Here is a 19,696-nt window from a genome sequence, read left to right on the forward strand (position 1 = left end):
AGAGAAAGTTTGCTGTGGCACGATATTCAAGGGACCCTATGGTGCAATAATTGTTGACCCTCGGTTCCTGAAGCCGTGTCGTGGTTGTAAGAGTCAACAACAGGAAAAGAAGGCGGTGACATCTGGTGGTCTGGGCCATGCCGCTGGTGATAATGCCCCAAATGGACATGACGACGGCAGCAGTGGTATGAAAGGTAGCAAATTAACCAAGTCGTACAGTGATTCGTCATCGGACTCTGGCTATGACGAGTCCTCGAACCAGGGTATGGGAGAAGGTGGCCACCATAGGTCCAACGCCACCGGCAGGAGGAGCAATGGCCGGGAAGAGTCAAACACTGCCTCCAACCCACTGGCAGAGTTTGCAATGCATGCTGCAAATCGGTGCCAACAGGAAGTTGCAGAACAGCCCAATTAACGAAAGCTCGCACATAGAATCATCTTAATTTATTACTTCATTAATGACTTACGTATTCGTGTAATCTTAAGAACTGTTGAAGATGCCAATCAATCAGTGTTGGGTCCAAAACGAAGGCATGTTTTTCCTTTGCCTGTCTTCATTTCATGATACGTAGGGATTTTTCCATGACTTGTTTCTTCCTTATGTAGAATGAAAAATTGGAGAAGCAATAACAGACCCCTCCCTTTTGACTGTGCAGCATATCAGAATAAAAGCCTTGCTCTAAGGAGAAAAGGTGATCACAAATGAATTGTGTCTTCAGTATTGTACTGCCATACACCACTGTGCTTACAAGGTATTTTAGTAATGCAGGTGGAATTTTTGACATAAAATTATAAATTAAAAAATATATACATATAAGTTCCTAATTGGATGGAAATGAACGAATGCGTTGATGAATTTAACACAAGTGGCAGACTTATTCATCAGAGCGAGCCAACATGTCGGTCAGCTGTCACTTGACAATTTATGGATGAATGGGCCTGCTGCTCGTATGTTCATGATTGAAATTCTAGACTCTAAATCAAATGGAAAGTTAACATAGGTATACTATAGAATATTATGTATAAGATACTGTGTATTTATGAATTACGTGTATTCTCTCATGCAATTGAATGAGAGCTCATTTGCATGGCAGATTTATCACTTTCGACAAGTATGTAGGCTTTTACGAAACATGCTAGAATCCCGCCCACTTCCAGTAAACAAGAGGGGATTTTAACATGGCCATGGCTGCTGGAGTCTACAGCACATTGTACTTGGCAGCAAGATATTTTTTCTCTCATTTGCAGAGAGTAAATACTCAGATAATGGTGTGGATTTTTATAAGAGGATCAATATCTAGTCTCAAAGAACAACACTTACCTTCAAGAAACTACTTAGTGTTACTGTATTATGTATTCCTATCCCTTGCCTCCCTTTCGTAGAGACTGAGTCATCCATGTTTCGATGTCTGAAAGAATCTCCCAGTGCGGTATCAGCTGTAGTGAAGAAAGTATTATTGTTACATCCCACATGTTATTGTAATCTCCCATTCTAGTAGCAGTGTGCAAGTGAAATCTTCATTAAGTATTTATTGCTGATGTGACAATTTTAATACAGTACCTTAAAGAGACTGATAATGAAATCAAGTGTATTAACTACCAGTAACCCGAGCCGGTTACAAGAACTGCTACTGCCATAATCACAAAGGGTTTATTTTGCAACTCTCGAAACCGTTTTTTGTGTATTGTGATCTCATATTGTGCAGGATGTAACTGCTTGTCCGTATCAGCTTCAGGATGTTATGGATGTGTGACAGTTGAAATATGAATGAGCGATGCTACCAAAGGTTACTACAAAAGAAAGGAATTTGTATTCAGCTCTTAATGCATTCGAATTTAATCTCTCAAATCACAGTGCCAATAATTGTAGATATAACAATTATAAAACACTCTTGAATAGAGTGAGGAACTAGAGGCATTTCATTCTTGACCTTTATTTAAAAGCAATAGTCAGTTGCTGGTTGAAATATGGATCAACTCTGGAAACCATGACTGTGAAACTGCCATTAAAATGTTTATTAATACAGTGAAATTTGAACTGTGCTGTGTTTTGACTGAATTCATAGCCATTCATCTGTACAGGATAAAAATTTTAAAAACAAGAGAATGCGCATTATGTAGACAGGATTAAAAATGTATCAAGAACACTGAAGAGATCAAAATTATCAAGAGACTTCTTAGCAGACAAGAGACACAGTAAACAAGGTATATATTCCTAGCTGCGAGTCATTGGAAGGAAATGAACCAACATTGAAAATTGATGGGTAGTACTTCAGCTCATTATGTTAATTCATTATTCTTTCTTCTGACTTCTGTGATTTTATTTTTTGTTAGGGAACAGATTTGTTTTAGTTCCAGAGATTAGGGGACAAATTGGAGTTCACTTAATGCACATGTGAATATTATTGTGTAAGTTGTACAATGAAATTTTTCATAGACGGAAATTTGTCTTTAGATAAGTGGCATTTAGGCTTATTTGCTTCCTTCCCCCATTCAGTAGTTTCATTTAATTTTGCTCACTGTTGATACACAAGCACTGTCATTTTCATGAGTTGGAGATCAAATTAAACTAATACTAGATTGTTTACAGTGTAATGTATACTTGTTAATTCTCATCTGTGAGAAGTTGTACACTAAAACCTTTCATAGATGGAAACGATCTTTAAATATTATATGACAATTCTGTGTTTATAATATTTGTAGCATATTTCGCTCAGATCCTGTGTAATTTTTTTTAACAGCCTTGTGTCTAGATAGCTCAAGATTCTGTAGAAATGGATCAAGAAATGTGTGGCAGTTTACTGAAATTTTTTACATTCCTTTTATAAAGAAAATGTGTTAGATTTTTTCCTTATTTATTCAGTATTAATATCATATTCTCACTAAAATTATATTTCTGTTATCTTATTCACAGACTAATTCTGTGACTATTAGTAATGAACTTGCAAGGAGACTTGAGAAAATGGTGAAGTTCATTCATATTTCGAGCAGTGCACACATCCATTGTAAATGTGCTATTTGTGTTGGAAAGGTACTTCCAGCAGGTGTAATACATTTCAGATCGCTGCTAAGTAACAGACCCTATTTATACAGAGTAAGACGTTGTTAGTATTATGTCGGGTTTGGAATGGAGTAAATATAGGATTGGATTCCAAACTTCTGAGTATTAAAATTGTATATGCAGGCATTTTATTTGCCGTTGTAGAGTATTACTCTTTGAAGTATATGTGATTGATTTAAAGATATGCTCCAGAGTGTGTTTGATGGCACATTTTGTTAATATATCGCTAGTGTATGGGTTTGTTGTACGGCAAGGTGCAATTCTAAATTTTAGATTTGTATCTCATTGGGTAACGAACTACTTTGGCTTTTAATATAAACTTGCAGTGGGTGCTGTAAAACCATATTCTCACATTCTTGTTAATGTAAGAAAGTTAAAAGTTTGTTTCGTTCTAGCATTTGTCTGCCCTCTGCTTTGAAGGGCACATCTCCATTCCAGTAAATGCCACACTTAAGGTTGTTTGCCACTCTCAGTCCTGTGTAGTAGTTGGATGGAGTTTGATAGTGTTGTGGGTGTGATATTTTTCAGTCACCCTATTGACTGACTAATCAGCCACCTGACATTTTGGAACACACTGTGAATGATGATGATAATCCCATAGTGAACCCCTCCCCTCCCCACTACTGTGTTATTGTGTATGTGTGAACCTAGTGTTAATAACTGTTTGATATGAAGTACTAATTTCGCAGTGAGGATATATTCTATTTCTGAGGTTAACAGCCTTACTTCCACCATTTAGTGCTTTGGATATTTCGTCTGTTAAAAATGTTTTATAACCACTTCTACTTTTAAGGTACGGTGCGATCATCGTCAGACGCACATCGCCGGCGATTATAAACGCTGGCAATGATCGCCGAGAAGTGGTTTCTTTATTGACGCACATCGCTGTAGATTCTCATTTGTTTATTCCTTCATCTACTACATATGGTTAAGTAAATTAATGTAGGCCACGGACATAACCTAAAAATTATATGAATAGATCTAAGATAATGAAGTTGCTATTTATTCTAGAAGAGGGAGATGACGATATCAAAATCTCGCATGCGTATTATAAAAGGAACAAGCTACAGACTAATGAAATATTCAGGAATAGGTTTACAGAATTCTGTTTTGACACAATGATAATGAGACATCTTTATAAGAACGCTACAAAATGTAAGGAATATTTCAGACTCTCACCTGACCAGTTTGATTATGATTTGAGTTTAATTGAAAATGACAATGTTAAAATTACCTACAAATTTTGTCAAGACCCCCGTAACTCCAGTTGAAAGATAGGCAGCAACTCAGGTTATGAACTGATTATTATTATTATTATTATTATTATTATTATGATTATGATACTGTATTATATTACATGGTGTATTCCAAACAATAATTTAAAAAATTGGCTAAACTAGCGCTGAGGTAGTTCCCTTCGTAATCCGCTTATACACTTTACATGTACGAACATGTGATAGGTTAGGTTTGGTTCGTTTGGGCTTTTATTATGCCTTGTATATACGATCAACTACATCTCTACAAAAAAAAAAAAAACGCTATATTTCAGAATACCGCGTAAGTACTTAGGTAGGCCTAGTCACAGAAAACTTACAGAAGAGAGAATTTCCCCCTTACCCAACACTGAACGAAATTCTCTGGGGCTCGGGCGTGATAAAAATGTAATATGTAATGTAAGGGTTTATTGTTTAATTTGTTTATTAATTCACATGCTCATATTAAAAAGAGCATTATGTTGTGACACATATTCAGTAATAATTTCGTCTTCAGACCGCGAAAAATTACAAAACGTCGTGATTTGTTTTGCAGCCAAAACGTACAGACGTGGTTGACGTGTACAGATTAGATATTCGATATTACAACATGACCTTGTCTAAATATTGATTATTGAACACGAATGCGGCGATGTGCGTCCTGAATTTGCTTCAGAAGCAACCTCCAGCGATCTGCGTCGCGTCCAATGAACTGCGCTGGCGATCTTCACTGTAAAGAAACCGTGCCCACTCATTTCAACTGCTAGCAACTCCGGCGACAATCGCTGGCGATGTGCGCCCGGCGATGATCGCCGTAAACAAACCGTACCTTTAGTGCTGTTCTATGTAAATATTGGTAGAAGTGCCAAAGGTTTTGTGAACATATTCATTGAGGTTCACATGCCCATTTCTAAACAATAATCAAACTGGAATGGCTTGCTGTTTCGCAATGGGAAGCCATGTATGAACATAATGTTAAGAATTTTATTTCTCGTCAGGAATTCTATTCAAATATCACATTAGGTAAAATTCTGTGTTTTCAAATAGAGTTTATTTTTTAATCACATGATGTAAACCACTTCCCCTCTATTTTGTTATTTTTCTTCATTTCAAATGTGTTTTGCAACAATTTAAAAAAACTGGTCATAATGTTGTATAGGCTAAGTCAGTCATCGTCATTATAAGTATTAAATTTTAATGAAGTTGAAATATATTATCACTCCATTGACATCACATAAAGTTAAGATGGTGACAGTGGCAGATGACAAGAGTGGTGTGTTGTATCTAGATTTTATCCTAAACATACTCTATCTCATTAGTTTCTTGTGACTGACCTTGGAACGGGTCATGAGATGGGTTGAATTTTGTACATGTCTATTGAAAATGTTCACGAGATATTAAAGAAGTGAGGGGTGCTTATTATTTGCAATAAGGTACAAGTTAATGCACACTGATCTCAGGTTTGTCAGAAAGTTCAAATTGTTGCCAGTGAAGAACTGAAAAACCCATGAGAATGTTTAATAGCAAGTGGTTGAAGGTGCCATATTGATTGGCAGTTGCTCTCCAGATACGCATTTAATATATCGTGAAAAGAATAGATAAATAATCATTTTAGATGAGCATAATTTGTGGAATATTGTTATTATTGTACAGAAATTTTAGAAGGATGTGAATTTTGTTTACAATTGTAACTAATATATCCAGAATGTGTGACTTCTGAGGTTGAGATTTTTGTGCATAACATGAATTTGGCAGTCTATTGCTTCAGAAGAATATTTTTTTTAGCATTGTTTTCTTGTTGTACATATTTATATAAGTAATATCTGATGTAAGATTCCATGAAAATTAATATTGAGAATATTATTAAAGAATTTCAGCATCAATTTCTGTGACCTTGTTAAATGTGAAGTATTTTATTTATTTTTCATATTTTATTAGAATTTGTGTTCAGATTTCCTTTGCTTTACTTTTAAGACTGCATTTGCTAAGAGTTTCGTGATCTTGGATCATTGTTCCGTTGCCTGTAAGACTTCAAAGTCGTTTACATGTCCTGAATACAATGAGCAATATACAAATATATCAGTTACGTGGTGCAGAAGGATAGGTTTTGTGTTTGTCTTCAGAAACCTGCAAATAACTGTCCATTAAATAGACTTGAAAGGCTGCAGTCTTGCAGGCAAATGGACTTTTGGTTGTGTCTAACGAAATGGTGAAAGTCTGGTAAGGTTCTTTTCGAAGATAAAGTAAGGTGAGTTGGCTGAACAGGGCATTTATAAACTTTGTAAATAAATTTACATAATGAATGCTCTCTTCTACTCGATTGCCTTACTTCGTAGCTCACATTGTGATAAGCCTATCATAAAACTGTATATCTGTACAATGTGGCCCAAAGTGACCTTGCCTTTATGACTAAGGAGTTGCTTCTAATTAATTGCTAATTATGATTAGCAGGTTCGAGTAAGAGGTCTGATCATAGCTTTGTTTAATCGGTCGTATTTAAGCATATGGTGAAATCTCAATTTGTGTGAACAAGAGGAAATTGTATTTCGTAACACTAGATAGAGGCTAAATGTTTTCTTATTTATTGAATGAACTGTAGAGGGTGCTGCATGTATGTTCAACGAAGTGTACTGTTTAGTTTTCACATTTTATAAACTGCAACTTTTATTGCTGATTGCAATACAGTATTTCATTTTCTCCTGTTTGCATTAATTATTTATTAAGAACAGTCAAATGAAAACACTTTTTAAGTTGTTACAAGGACTATAGTCAATTAAGATTTTTTAAAAATTTTTATAGGATTTTTTTTCTTCTTTTCTGAAGCATTTTTTACACCATTGTAATATGATTGTTTAGCACTTTCTTGGCTTGTGTTTATAATTTACGAAGTATGTAATATATTGTTGATACATAAATCTTGATTACACAACTTTTAACACTGTATCACTTCGGAATTTGTATGATAATAACTTTCTTGTGTTAAATATTCTTAACGTACCTTGTTAACATGTTTCGACCTATTTTTCGGTCATCTTCGGAACTGGTCGTAGTTGGTCTTTGGCACCTCTTGTTTCCTATGTGTGTGTGTTTTGTAATGTAGAGTCAAAGAGTGTATGTGTTTTGAAGTTGAGTTGTGTGTTGAGAATATCGTTGGGTTGTGTTTTCTTGTGTGTATATTTCGTATTGTTCTAGTGTGTTGAGTTTCTGGCTTTTTGGTTGGATGTGCAGTATTTCCATGTCTGTGTTGATGTCTCTGTATGTGTGGTTAGCATTTGTGATGTGTTCTGCATATGTGGAGGTGTTTTGCAATTTTGTTATGGCTGTGATGTGTTCTTTGTAACGTGTTTGAAATGATCTGCCTGTCTATCCTATGTAGAAGTTGTTGGAGGTGTTGCATTTGAGTTTGTATACCCCTGTGTGGTTTTGTTTGTTTCTGTGTTGAGATGTTTGTTGAGAACACAAAAAATACATCACACTAACATACGAAAACAAAAACACACACAAAATAGCAACCTCATTCAAGAAATTAAAGTACAACATCGCATACAGAACAAATAACACTCTACAAAAACATCTCAATACACAAACAACACAAACAAATACAACCACACAGGCGTATACAAACTCAAATGCAACACCTCCAACAACTTCTACATAGGACACACAGGCAGATCATTTCAAACACGTTACAAAGAACACATCACAGCCATAACAAAATTACAAAACACTTCCACATATGCAGAACATATCACAAATGCCAACCACACCTGCAGAGACATCAACACAGACATGGAAATACTGCACATCCAACCAAAAAGCCAGAATCTCAACACACTAGAACAATACGAAATATACACACACGAAAACACAACCCAACGATATTCTCAACACACAACTCAACTTCAAAACACACACACACACACACACACAGGAAACAAGAGGTACTAAAGACCAACAATGACCAGTTCCGAAGATGACCGAAAAATAGGTCGAAACATGTTAACAAGGTACATTAAGAATATTTAACACAAGAAAGTTATTATCATACAAATTCCGATATTGTTGATTTTTGGCATTCTTGCAGCCATTTTTAATCTTATGAAATTTGGAATCTTCGACCCATTCTGTTTGGTGTTTTGATATTGAGATTTCACCTTTGTTAGTCTGTGATTGCATTACAGTGTTCCTCAGGGTGAAGACCTTACAACGGGTTGTCTTTGGAATTTGCCTTCAGGAACATATTACATATGTAATCACTTGTCATCTGAACAACCTAATTTATCTTTATAGAATTGTTAGTAAATAAGTTAACAGGATTGTACTAATGAAGAGAGCATTTACCATATCCCTTTTATTTTCCAAAGTTTGGACAGTTCAGGTTTCCTCCTTCACATAGCTTCATGGAACTGCATTTGTGATCGAATGGTTAATGCGTCTTGGTGGCTGGTGAAGTTAAATCTTTCTGCTACTAGTAAATGCCAAGACAGTCCTGGGTGTCTTCCCTTGGATCTAGTTTCTGAAGAAGCTTGGATGTCACTTTTTTTTTTTCTTCTTCTTTTTAATTTGTGCTAGTCAAATAATTTCTCTCGAACGCACAATTTATGAAGGATGGAGATATTATATTTCAGATGAGCTTGTGACTTCCCATAGATATTTACAGGGACAAATAGGTTTTAAGCAATAGATTGAAATTTTATAATAAATATAGGCAATATTTATTAAGATGTAAAATATTGAAGTACATGTTTAGTAAATAAGTTGTGTTGTTAAAAAAATAATGAAATATACAAATCGTATTAGTGTAAGAAATATGCTTTTTTTTTTTAACTGTACATAAGATTATAGTCTGAATCAAGGTGACATTTTTATCGGGAAAATATTGTGCAATAAAATTTTCTGAACAGTTACTTTTCAGACATTCGATAAATTCGTGTAGTATATTATAAATAAAACTACAGTTAATAGTTATTTATGGTACTTGTGAGGTAAGTGCATCTTTATTGCACGAGTGGAAAGATTTAAGCACGAGGCGTCAGCCGAATGCTTAAATTACACGAGTGCAATAAAGATCATGCTCACAAGTACCATACGTAATTTTATCCATGACCATAACGAAAAATTATGTTTTATAAAAGAAAATATGTTGAAAATAAGTCCTCATATAATCACGTATCATGGCATGGATTTTAGAACCGATATGTGTACTGGGTAGGTCATGATGTAGTAGGCCGTGATTAGTGAAGAATGGTATCTAAGGCATTGGATAAATACCAAATTATAATTAATTATATAATTTTAATATATATTTTTTCATTTTAAACTTGTATTTTCGTCTTTTTGAAGTTTTAGGGATTATTTAGAAGTGTTCACGGGACTAATGTGATTAAAATAATTTCACATTTTACTTCTGTAAACTTAAGAGTAATATTAAAACTTAATTAAAAATCGTGTCTGTTTAGCTCAGTTGGCTAACGTGTGTTGTTTTATAATCCTATAAAGCCAACTTCGCAGGTTGAAGTCTCCTTGCATCCCAAAAGGTTAATTATTACAAAATTAAAAAAAAAAAAAACGTATTAGATATGGATGCAATGCACAAATTACGACGTACAGACGTGGACAAATTATTTGCAAAATTTAAGATTTTTATTATATATTTTTACAAAATTCGATACTTCAATTTTGACTACAGTCGACATTTTTGCGTATTTCCAAATTATTAGGGAAATTGAAGATTTGTATTGTATATTTTTAGAAAATTTAACTCTTCAATTTGGACTACATTTGATATTTTTACATATTTACAAATTATTTGCAAAACTGAAGGTTTTTATTATATATTTTTACAAAATTCGATTCTTCAATTTGGAATACAGTTGACATTTTGGATATTTCCAAATTATTAGCAAAACTAAAGATTTTTATTTTATAGTTTTACAAAATTTGACTCTTCAATTTAGACTGTAGTTGACATTTTTGCTAATTTACAAATTATTAACAAAATTGAAGATTTTTATTATATACTTTTACAAAATTCGATTCTTCAATTTGGAATACAGTTGACATTTTGGATATTTCCAAATTATTAGCAAAACTGAAGATTTTTATTTTATAGTTTTACAAAATTTGACTCTTCAATTTAGACTGTAGTTGACATTTTTGCTAATTTACAAATTATTAACAAAATTGAAGATTTTTATTATATATTTTTACAAAATTCGATTCTTCAATTTGGAATACAGTTGACATTTTGGATATTTCCAAATTATTAGCAAAACTGAAGATTTTTAGTTTATAGTTTTACAAAATATGATTCTTCAATTTAGACTACAGTTGACATTTTTGCGTATTTCCAAATTATTAGCAAAATTGAACATTTGTATTGTATATTTTTAGAAAATTTAACTCTTCAATTTGGACTACATTCGATATTTTTGCATATTTACAAATTATTAGCAAAACTGAAGGTTTTTATTATATAATTTAAAATTATAAAATTACAAAATTCGATCTTCAATTTGGAATACAATTAACATTTTGGATATTTCCAAATTATTAGGCCTAGCAAAACTGAAGATTTTTATTTTATAGTTATACAAAATTTCACTCTTTAATTTAGATTGTAGTTGACATTTTTGCTAATTTACAAATTATTAACCAAATTGAAGATTTTTATTATATATTTTTAGAAAATTTAACTCTTCAATTTAAACTACATTTGACATTTTTGCATATTTCTGTCTATTGTCATGATAGAGATATGCAAAATTGTCAACTGTGGTCTAAATTGAAAAATCAAATTTTATAAACAGAATTATCATAAAAATCGTCAATTTTGTTAATAATTTGTCCACGTCTGTAGTAGATACAGAAAAGAGAAGGAGTTATATTTAAGAAATGGTAATAAACAAGTGATACAAGCGACGGAGATGGAGGGAACAAGAAGAGGTGCTAGAGTATCCAGATTGGAAAGGAGAAGGAATGAGGATGTGAGACAAATGATGGAGATGGAAGAGTCTGTAATTGAAAGAATCGAGAAGCGAACCCTTCAATGATAAGGCCACGTAAAAAGGATGAAAGAAGGAAGATGGCCAAAGATTATTCTGGAATTGTCACCTCGGGGAAGGAGGAAGCGTGCGAGACCAAGAAAAACATGGAAAACCGGTGTCATGCAAATGATGAAGGGCCGACAAATGCAGGAGGAGGATTGGCAGAAGGGAATTCAGGGCAACCGCTGAAAAGTGGAGAAGCCCACAAAAGAAAAGAAAAGTAATAAACAAGTGGATTTAGTGACATCTAGTAACTAATATATTAACTTCTTGAGTAATAGTTGAATGGAAAAGTATACGTGCGTGCCCGGGTACTAGGAAAATACTAATGAACTGTGAGGTAAAGTTCAAACTGTGAGGTAAAGTCTTTATCTCACTAGTGGAATAAAGTAATGTTGAATAAAAGCCTACTTTACAAACGCAAAAGTATTTAGTAAAGGCATGTTTTTCGTTATGGTCATGGATAAAAGTATATACAAGCATAAAATTGTTGTGAATTGTGGTGCATTATTGTTTTTAACATGGTTTTACAAATTATTTTAGCCTGTTATAGGGAATGCTTTGAAATTTAAATGTTGTTCATCTAGTGGGAAAATGTTACACTATTATGTAACAGCAGCCTAATTTGATTATCTGTCTGGTAAATGCTCTGTTCCTTGTCTGCTTTTTAAACTTTTTTAATTTGAGTCTAATTACTGTGGCAGGGCCCAACCATGACAAAGTGATTGGGAATTGGAAGCTGTATATCCTGTAACAGATTTCCTTATATCATATGAAGACTTCTTGTGCATGAATATTGAAGACATAAAGTAAACTGTAAGACAGTGTTTCAGAATGAAAATTTTGAGGTTTCATTCTCTTGTGAGATTAAAACAGAATTTCATGACATAATTGTATTACTGATACATGGGAGAGACAGTAATCCAATAAGATTCACCGTCGTCATACTTGTATTTATGAATTGGTTTTTCAAGCAATCAGGAAGCTGTGACCTCAACCCTAAACACAATGTTATTAAATGCAGTTTTTCTTTATGTAGCCACTGAAATAAATAAATCTGAATTAAGAATTTGAATTGTGTGATATTTCTAAAAGTCTCTTACAAGTCACATGCCAAAAGTTGGGAAGGACATGCACAAAGTGTTACTTGAAACATCCCCAGTTTACAAGTGCTTTGAAAACTAACACTCCTTTCACACTTTTATCTTTAGAGGGGTGCATTAAGTGTGAACCAGTCTTACAGAAACATCTGTTCCTAAATCACATTGGTACTTCAACCTATTGCATTTTCTAGAGCTTAGTTGTAACAAAAAATTACACATCTTCCCAGTGATCTTGCCCCCCCCCCCCTTCCCTCGTGTTATTGGTAGCCTTATTTAATTTAAATTGGTTGTTTGCGTGTACAACCTTTCTGCAAATGTTTGTTGCTGTAGGGTTCTTGTTTCTAAATATTGGCACTATGTTTATCAAATTGGATTAGTACCAATACACACTGCTATAGATTTCTGGAAAATAGGTCAACACAGTCAAATTATGCTACAGAGAAGGAATATTGGTAGATGAAGCTATATCCCCTTCACGCCACCTCCATTGATGTTCTGTCTTTACTTACGTTACTTTGAGTGGCTGCTTCCAGCTGCCACCCCTATGCAAACATGTAACATAACTGACAGTTTGCATATTATGTTAAAATAAACATTTTTATATAAAAAGATATGCCTACATTATTTCGATTTAGTTTTTGTATGCAGAATTATAATTCTATATAAAGCATTGCAAATGAACACACTATTATTTTGTAATACATCACTGGACTACTTTCTCTTGGCCAGCAACCAATTTGAGGGAAACTAAGATGCTTTCAAGTTTCGTAAAGATAAGACCTTTAAAGAGATGGCTTGAGACTGTAACGGGCCATTAGGCCCAATACTTATTAGGATGATGATGATGAAATGAAATGTCAGAAAGAACTACATTAATAAAAAAAAAGTTTTCCACATTAAGATCATTAAAATGTGAGACTTGTTCAATTATTTTTTCTTTTATAGCTACCTTACATTGTACATGGTTTTCCCTCTGAAAGCCATTGCTTTTGTTTTAACAGTTGAAATCCTCAATTTGAATGCATCTATATCTTTTTAGTTATTAAATTATTCTTAAAATTCACTGTATAACCTTGGTTCTGAAGAATTCTATGTAAATACGTCTTCTACTGTACTAAATTTTCCTTTTATGTATAGTGTTCCTTCAATATTTGTCAAATTCCAAGTTATGGTTTCTGATTTTGAACTGCAAACCCTATTAAATAATTAAGTAGAGAGTGGAGTGAGTCAGACAGTGCTGAATGAATGAAATAAAGGGGAAACGGGAGGTGAAACATTAAAAAGGCATGCAAATAGGCATCATTTGCAAGGGAATTTGGGTCTCATCTCGTGGAATTCATTTGAAAAATGCCAAAATTTGTGGGGTGGGGGGATATGCAGGGCTGTGACCCATTTCTATTAGAGCTTATCCTGACATCTGTCTTAGAGTCACAGTAATATATTATACAGAATGAAGTGAGATGGACTGAGTGGAGAATTACGAAACACCTGGAATATTTCACATAAAACTCGCTTAAAATTTACAGATATTTTTTATTAATGTAAAAATAAACTGAAAAATATCGTAATGGTTATTTATTTTAATTTCTTTCTGTAAGCATTACAGGTTGCCATGGACAAAGAGTACCATGATAAAATGAAAATTTTTTTTTATGTTGATATAGTGACAAATAAATTAGATTAAAACATATAATAAACAAATGTCAAGAAGATGTGAATTAGTCATGGTACAATACAGATTATTAAAGTATTTTTCTGATTATTTTTACATATATGTTGTACCATTACACATTCCTGAGTAATCAACAGTTGAAGGTATTTTGGCGCTGGATCCTGTACATAAACACTGTTTTTGTTGAATGACTCTAATGCGTAGGCAAATTTACATTTTGAGACGGACCGCTTGGAAAACCATGAGATATCTGAATAGATCTTACAATTAAGTTTTTTGTAACACTGTTTTTGTCAAATGAATACTCCCCCCAGAAAAGGGGTATATGGTACATTGTTTCCCTATGTACTTAGATCCTTATTCCATGGGGGTATTTAAATGATCCTTCCATATGGACTATTTATGATAAAAATAAATGTGATAGGTTTGCATGAAACATCTTTATTTTTATATATAATTTTTACGAGGGGGATCCAGGAAATAACGACCGTTCGCGCATACCCACCGTGCAGCTGACTCCCCTTCCTTGTTTGAAGGTCAACTGGCTTCCTTAACATGTGTTCTCATAATGTTGTGAGTACTGGTTGCAACAAGTCGCCATTGTGCATTTTGTGTTACTTCAAAATGAACGACGTGATTGATAATCCCGCCGACTGTGAGGTGAGGAGTGTGATTTGATTTTTGAATGCCCAACATTTGAAACCTGCAGAAATTTACCGGCAATTGAAAGAAGTGTATGGTGATACTGTAATGAATGAAAGAAATGTGAGAAAATGGTGCGAAATGTTCAACAATGGGCGAACAAATGTCCACGATGAAACTCGACCCGGATGCCCATCACTCATCACAGAAGACCTGAAGACTAAAGTGAACGACAGAATCTTGCAAGACAGGCGCACATCACTCGACGAATTGCATATTGCCTTTCCTGACATTTCTCGTTCTTTGCTTGGTGAAATTGTGTCACAACATCTTGGCTACCACAAAATCTGTGCCCGCCCGCACACTGCTGCTTCAACTCGAGAATTGCTGGATCAATTCGGTTGGGAAATCTTTGATCATCCGCGCTATAGTCCAGACCTTGCTCCTAGCGATTTTCACCTTTTTACTAAGCTGAAAGACTTTCTGGGTGGTACGCGTTTTGGAAGTGATGAAGAGTTGAAGACAGTGAACACCTGGCTTAATGAACTGGCGGCAGAGGAGTATAACACGGGAATTCTAAAGCTAGTGAACAGATACGACAAATATTTAAATGTAGGTGGTGATTATGTAGAGAAGTAAAGGAAGCTTCAGTTATGTAACAGACTTTGTTTTTTCAAATAAATATATTTTTTTTAATTATTACAACAAAACGGTCGTTATTTCCTGGATCCCCCTCGTATGTTAAGTGAGAATGGATTTAAGGGTTAAATAAAATACTATCACAGGTAGGATGAGTATACCATATCCAATAATTGAATAATGGAGTAAGGCAGACCATGTACAATGTTTCAATGAAAGGAGGAGACAGTATGAGGTGAACTGTGTGGAAAACCACAATGTACAAAGTTCGCCTTTAATGTCGATATGTTACAATTTTTCTCTTCTTGTAGGTCAATAGTCTTTTCATGTCAGAAAAGATATTTATAAATTACAGTGTTTTTCTACTAACTACTCTTTGGAACACGTCACACAATTGTACAGTAGTGGCAAAAAAAAAAAAACAGGCTGACCCTTGCAGCTGATTTCAGGGCGTTGTTCACAGTGACAGAACGAGACTTGTAACTAAAACTTTCGTGGTTCGAATCCTGCCTGGGAAGGAAACTTTTTTTTTTTGTTCCTTACTCAAATTTATTTCCAATACTTCTCGATTGCAGCGATATTTTACTACTTAATTAACTTATTATTCCCAGAACATGAATTTTACCAGCTTATTTTCTAATGGCTTTCAAAATGGGCTACGTCAGCAGTCGAAACTACAACAATTTCAATAGATTACTCGCTATCTTGTGAATGTAGGCATGGCATGCACAGTGGCTCATTTCGGTGACTGATTATTCCGTCAGTCTGGTTTTTTTTTGCCACTACTGTACATGGAAGTACATATTTCAAATTCAAATGAAAAGTAGTCTAAATACATACAATACACTGACTAACCAGTAAGATCATCAAAGAACATCTATAAGTAACTTTTTGGTTGCGGTGAAAAACTAGCTTGTCATTTGTGGTACATTGGTGGGAGGTAGACATGCAAAAGTATACTGAATTCGATACGCCGATATTCCTTCTCTGGACTATAGTTGTCATATACCATAATGCAATAAGATTTGAAGTAAGGCTCACTTTTCGTACTGCAAATAGTTGAAATATATTAACATGATAGATTTTTGTGCTGTTCTGATGTGATATTTGAATGTTGTGCTCTTCTCACTCGGATTTCAGACTACACAAAAAAGCGAAATATTTTTGTGTTCACAATTCTCTGCAACTTTTTCAACTTTGAACAATGGTAGTTCGTGATTATGACCATTCATGTCTGTCTAGTTCAGATATTATGAGGCTGACTTTTATTTCCGTACCCCTTACTTGGTGCTGCAAAGTAATCTGAGAAAATGCCATTAAGTATGAATTTGCAGTTACACACTGGAAAGTATTAGGGTTGACCAAACCTTTTCCCATTCTTCAGGTCTCATAGAGTGACTCTGTATATAACATTAGAGACAATTTTATAATCAAGAGATATAATGATTATAGTATACAATGATTTCACATGAAAATAACACCTGCATCGAAAATGAAATTGTAAGAATGTGTATCAAAATCCATAAAATATGTTTTCAAAAAGACATAAAATTGTTACATTGGTTCTTGCTAAAAGAGGCATTCTTTGACCTAAAAAAGACAGTTGTTTAAAATTAAATTTATGGAAAAAATATGTTCCAATTTGCTAAGTAATTTTAAATTCAGCAATGCATGAACAGTTCTGCTTACAGAAGATGAGAGAGACATGTTACAAATTTGTTGAGCCTGTATTTTTTTTATTGAAAACTGGGGAGAGAGAACGACTTAACTTGTTCCACATTTTTCACATAATTAACATAATTGATTGGCTGGGGAAGACTGGAACAATTTTTAGCGACTAAAAATTAAGCAAATTGGAGTAAAACTGTATGAGTGACAAAACCGTTGTCCTTTTACTTCAACTAATTTCATGCATTTAAAGATTTTGGATAGCAGTGTTGTGCATCATAACATATGTATGCATGCAAGACTAGAGCTAGGAATTTACTTCGTATCAGCTACACACATTCCGAAAATGAAGACCAATGGCCATTACCCATGAAAGATAATAGGATAATACTTAAGAAATTAAAATACTGAATGTGAATGAAAATTAAATAAGGTCTTCAGAACAATTGAAGCGTCGGCTGGAACAACGTTATAAGTTACATTTGATAAAATTTACAGGAGCTGCAAAAATGTGTACACATACACAGTGGCATAGCGTCAATGTAAGCTAAAAAGCTTAGCTTCCCCAGTTAATAATTTTATAATAAACCTGCAGTTTATGGAGAAAATTATTTATTAATTTTAATAGAATTTATATTTACACGTTAAAAATTGTGATGCGGCAGCTCAGGATGATTTGTGATGCAGCAGTAAACAATAAGCCTGCACACACCAGCTTCCAAGCAGACTGGTTTCTTCTGTGTAATTCACCCCGCAGATTTTCCATCCCTTCCTAAGCTACCCAAGTCGCAAGTCTCGCAAAGAAGCTAGCTTTAACATTTAAAATGAGTAGTTTCCGAGTTATCCCTTGTCGTCAGTTGTGTTCAGTTGAAGTGTTAGTGTGCATTGTGGCTGATATTATAAATAATGAGCGAAATAACAGTTCCTGACACTAATTTACTTGAATTTTTTTTAGGACAATTGTATTATCAAGACTGACTTACGAACAAAATTGTGATTTAAAAAACAAGTGACCGACTCCCTTGCTGTCAATGAAGGACACGACCAAAACACAGACGCATACTTACTAATGATTCTAATATTGTGATTTCTGTAAGAATGACAGGGAGTGAGCTAATGTTATACGTATACGTGTCCATTTGTTAAGAGATATGTGTAAATCGTGAAATCGTATTTTACTACATATCATTTGAGGTCATGCCTTACTGGTGTTATTTATTCCAACCAATCTTCGACTGCTGACTTAAAATTGACTACTATTTATTTTAAGACTGTATTTTTGTAATACATTTTCTCATATTGCATGAAAGACAACTTGAGTTAGCTTCCCCTGCTCAAAATTTCATGCTACGCCACTGCACGTACAACGTTGTTCTTATAGGGTAGCAAACTTTTGAGTGGACAAATTTCACGTACTGGATTGAGGGACAGTTGCAAGCGAAAGAGTATAGCGAGGTTACATGACATACAATTACTACACGGAAACACGCCGAATGAAAATTTTGTAACTTACAACGTTGTTCCAGCCGACGCTTCAATTATTTTCTAATGTTTCGATAAAGCTTTTCATCTAAATGTGCCCCTTCCCCCCCTCTCCATGCTTCTATTTTCGTTCTCGAAGAATTACATTATGACTTCCAAAACAAAACCTTGTATCAGTAGGTTAAAACAGTTATATACATGTATATATATAAAAAAAAACAAGATTTTCCTAAATTATGGAACTTCATATTTGAGGTTACACTCCAACAAGGTATATGTTTGATGTTTCATTCTGAGCTTTCTAGAACTGAAAAGATGAAACACCTTTATTATGCATAAATTACTTTTATCCTGCATATTTCATTTTAGGAGTGGGTATGGATATTAATGAAACATTGTGAAACACCATGAGTAGTTTGGTATGCACACCTCAATGATTATTGTAGAGGCAATGTTTTTGTTTGTCATGATCAGTATATTATGAAAGATAATTTTCATATGTTTTTAATATTGTCCGTCTATTCATAATATTATATATTGCATATTTATTAACTAATTTATGCCCTTTATTATTAGTGTGTTATATTAATTTGTGACAGTTTTTAAGTCCATGATACTCTCATGCGTTTGGCAGACACACATGCACTTAATGTGTGTAATGTTGTAGTTCAGACTGCTATGATTTTTCTTTTAATGCTTTGCCAAAGTTTCTGAATCAGTGGCGCAAAATTAACTTCATTTATTGTGTAAAACTACTGTTAATGACATTAGCTTTGTATTCTGCTGTGAAAAATTTGTCTTAAGTTTGCTAGAACTCGGTATTCTTTCTAACAATGTAAAAATGGAAAGTTTGATTGGAAATATTTACATATATATTCAGCATAGTGTGAATTTTTTTTTTCTCCATAAATACCATTTTAAGTGAAATATGTAATTTTTCTCTACTCCATTGTTAGCAATATAATTAATTCCAATTGTGTTGAATAAAAGCTGGTGGGTAGTATGCCAACTAATGTGGATTGGTGAGCATGAAAGCATCATTAAATCTGTTAAAGATCACTTGTATCTCATTGTGGCAGTATGTGGTAATTTCCAGTGACAGCTGAAATGTTAGTTATGGAGAGACTCGA

The 19,696-nt window shown here is 33.9% G+C and overlaps 1 protein-coding gene across 2 annotated transcripts in view; it reads left to right on the forward strand.

Annotated features, from left to right (window-relative positions):
* The window catches only part of LOC138703005 (SIN3-HDAC complex-associated factor), a 99,932-nt gene that overhangs the window by 68,390 nt on the left and 11,846 nt on the right, over positions 1 to 19,696 (forward strand). For both annotated transcript variants that reach the window (XM_069830492.1, XM_069830493.1), the window contains one exon: positions 1 to 19,696. This exon is cut by the window's right edge and continues 11,846 nt beyond it. In XM_069830492.1, the coding sequence (XP_069686593.1) occupies positions 1 to 415 (415 nt within the window). In that variant the 3' untranslated portion in view covers positions 416 to 19,696.

The sequence above is a fragment of the Periplaneta americana genome, chromosome 7, assembly GCF_040183065.1.
Source record: "Periplaneta americana isolate PAMFEO1 chromosome 7, P.americana_PAMFEO1_priV1, whole genome shotgun sequence".
Lineage (NCBI taxonomy): Eukaryota > Metazoa > Arthropoda > Insecta > Blattodea > Blattidae > Periplaneta > Periplaneta americana.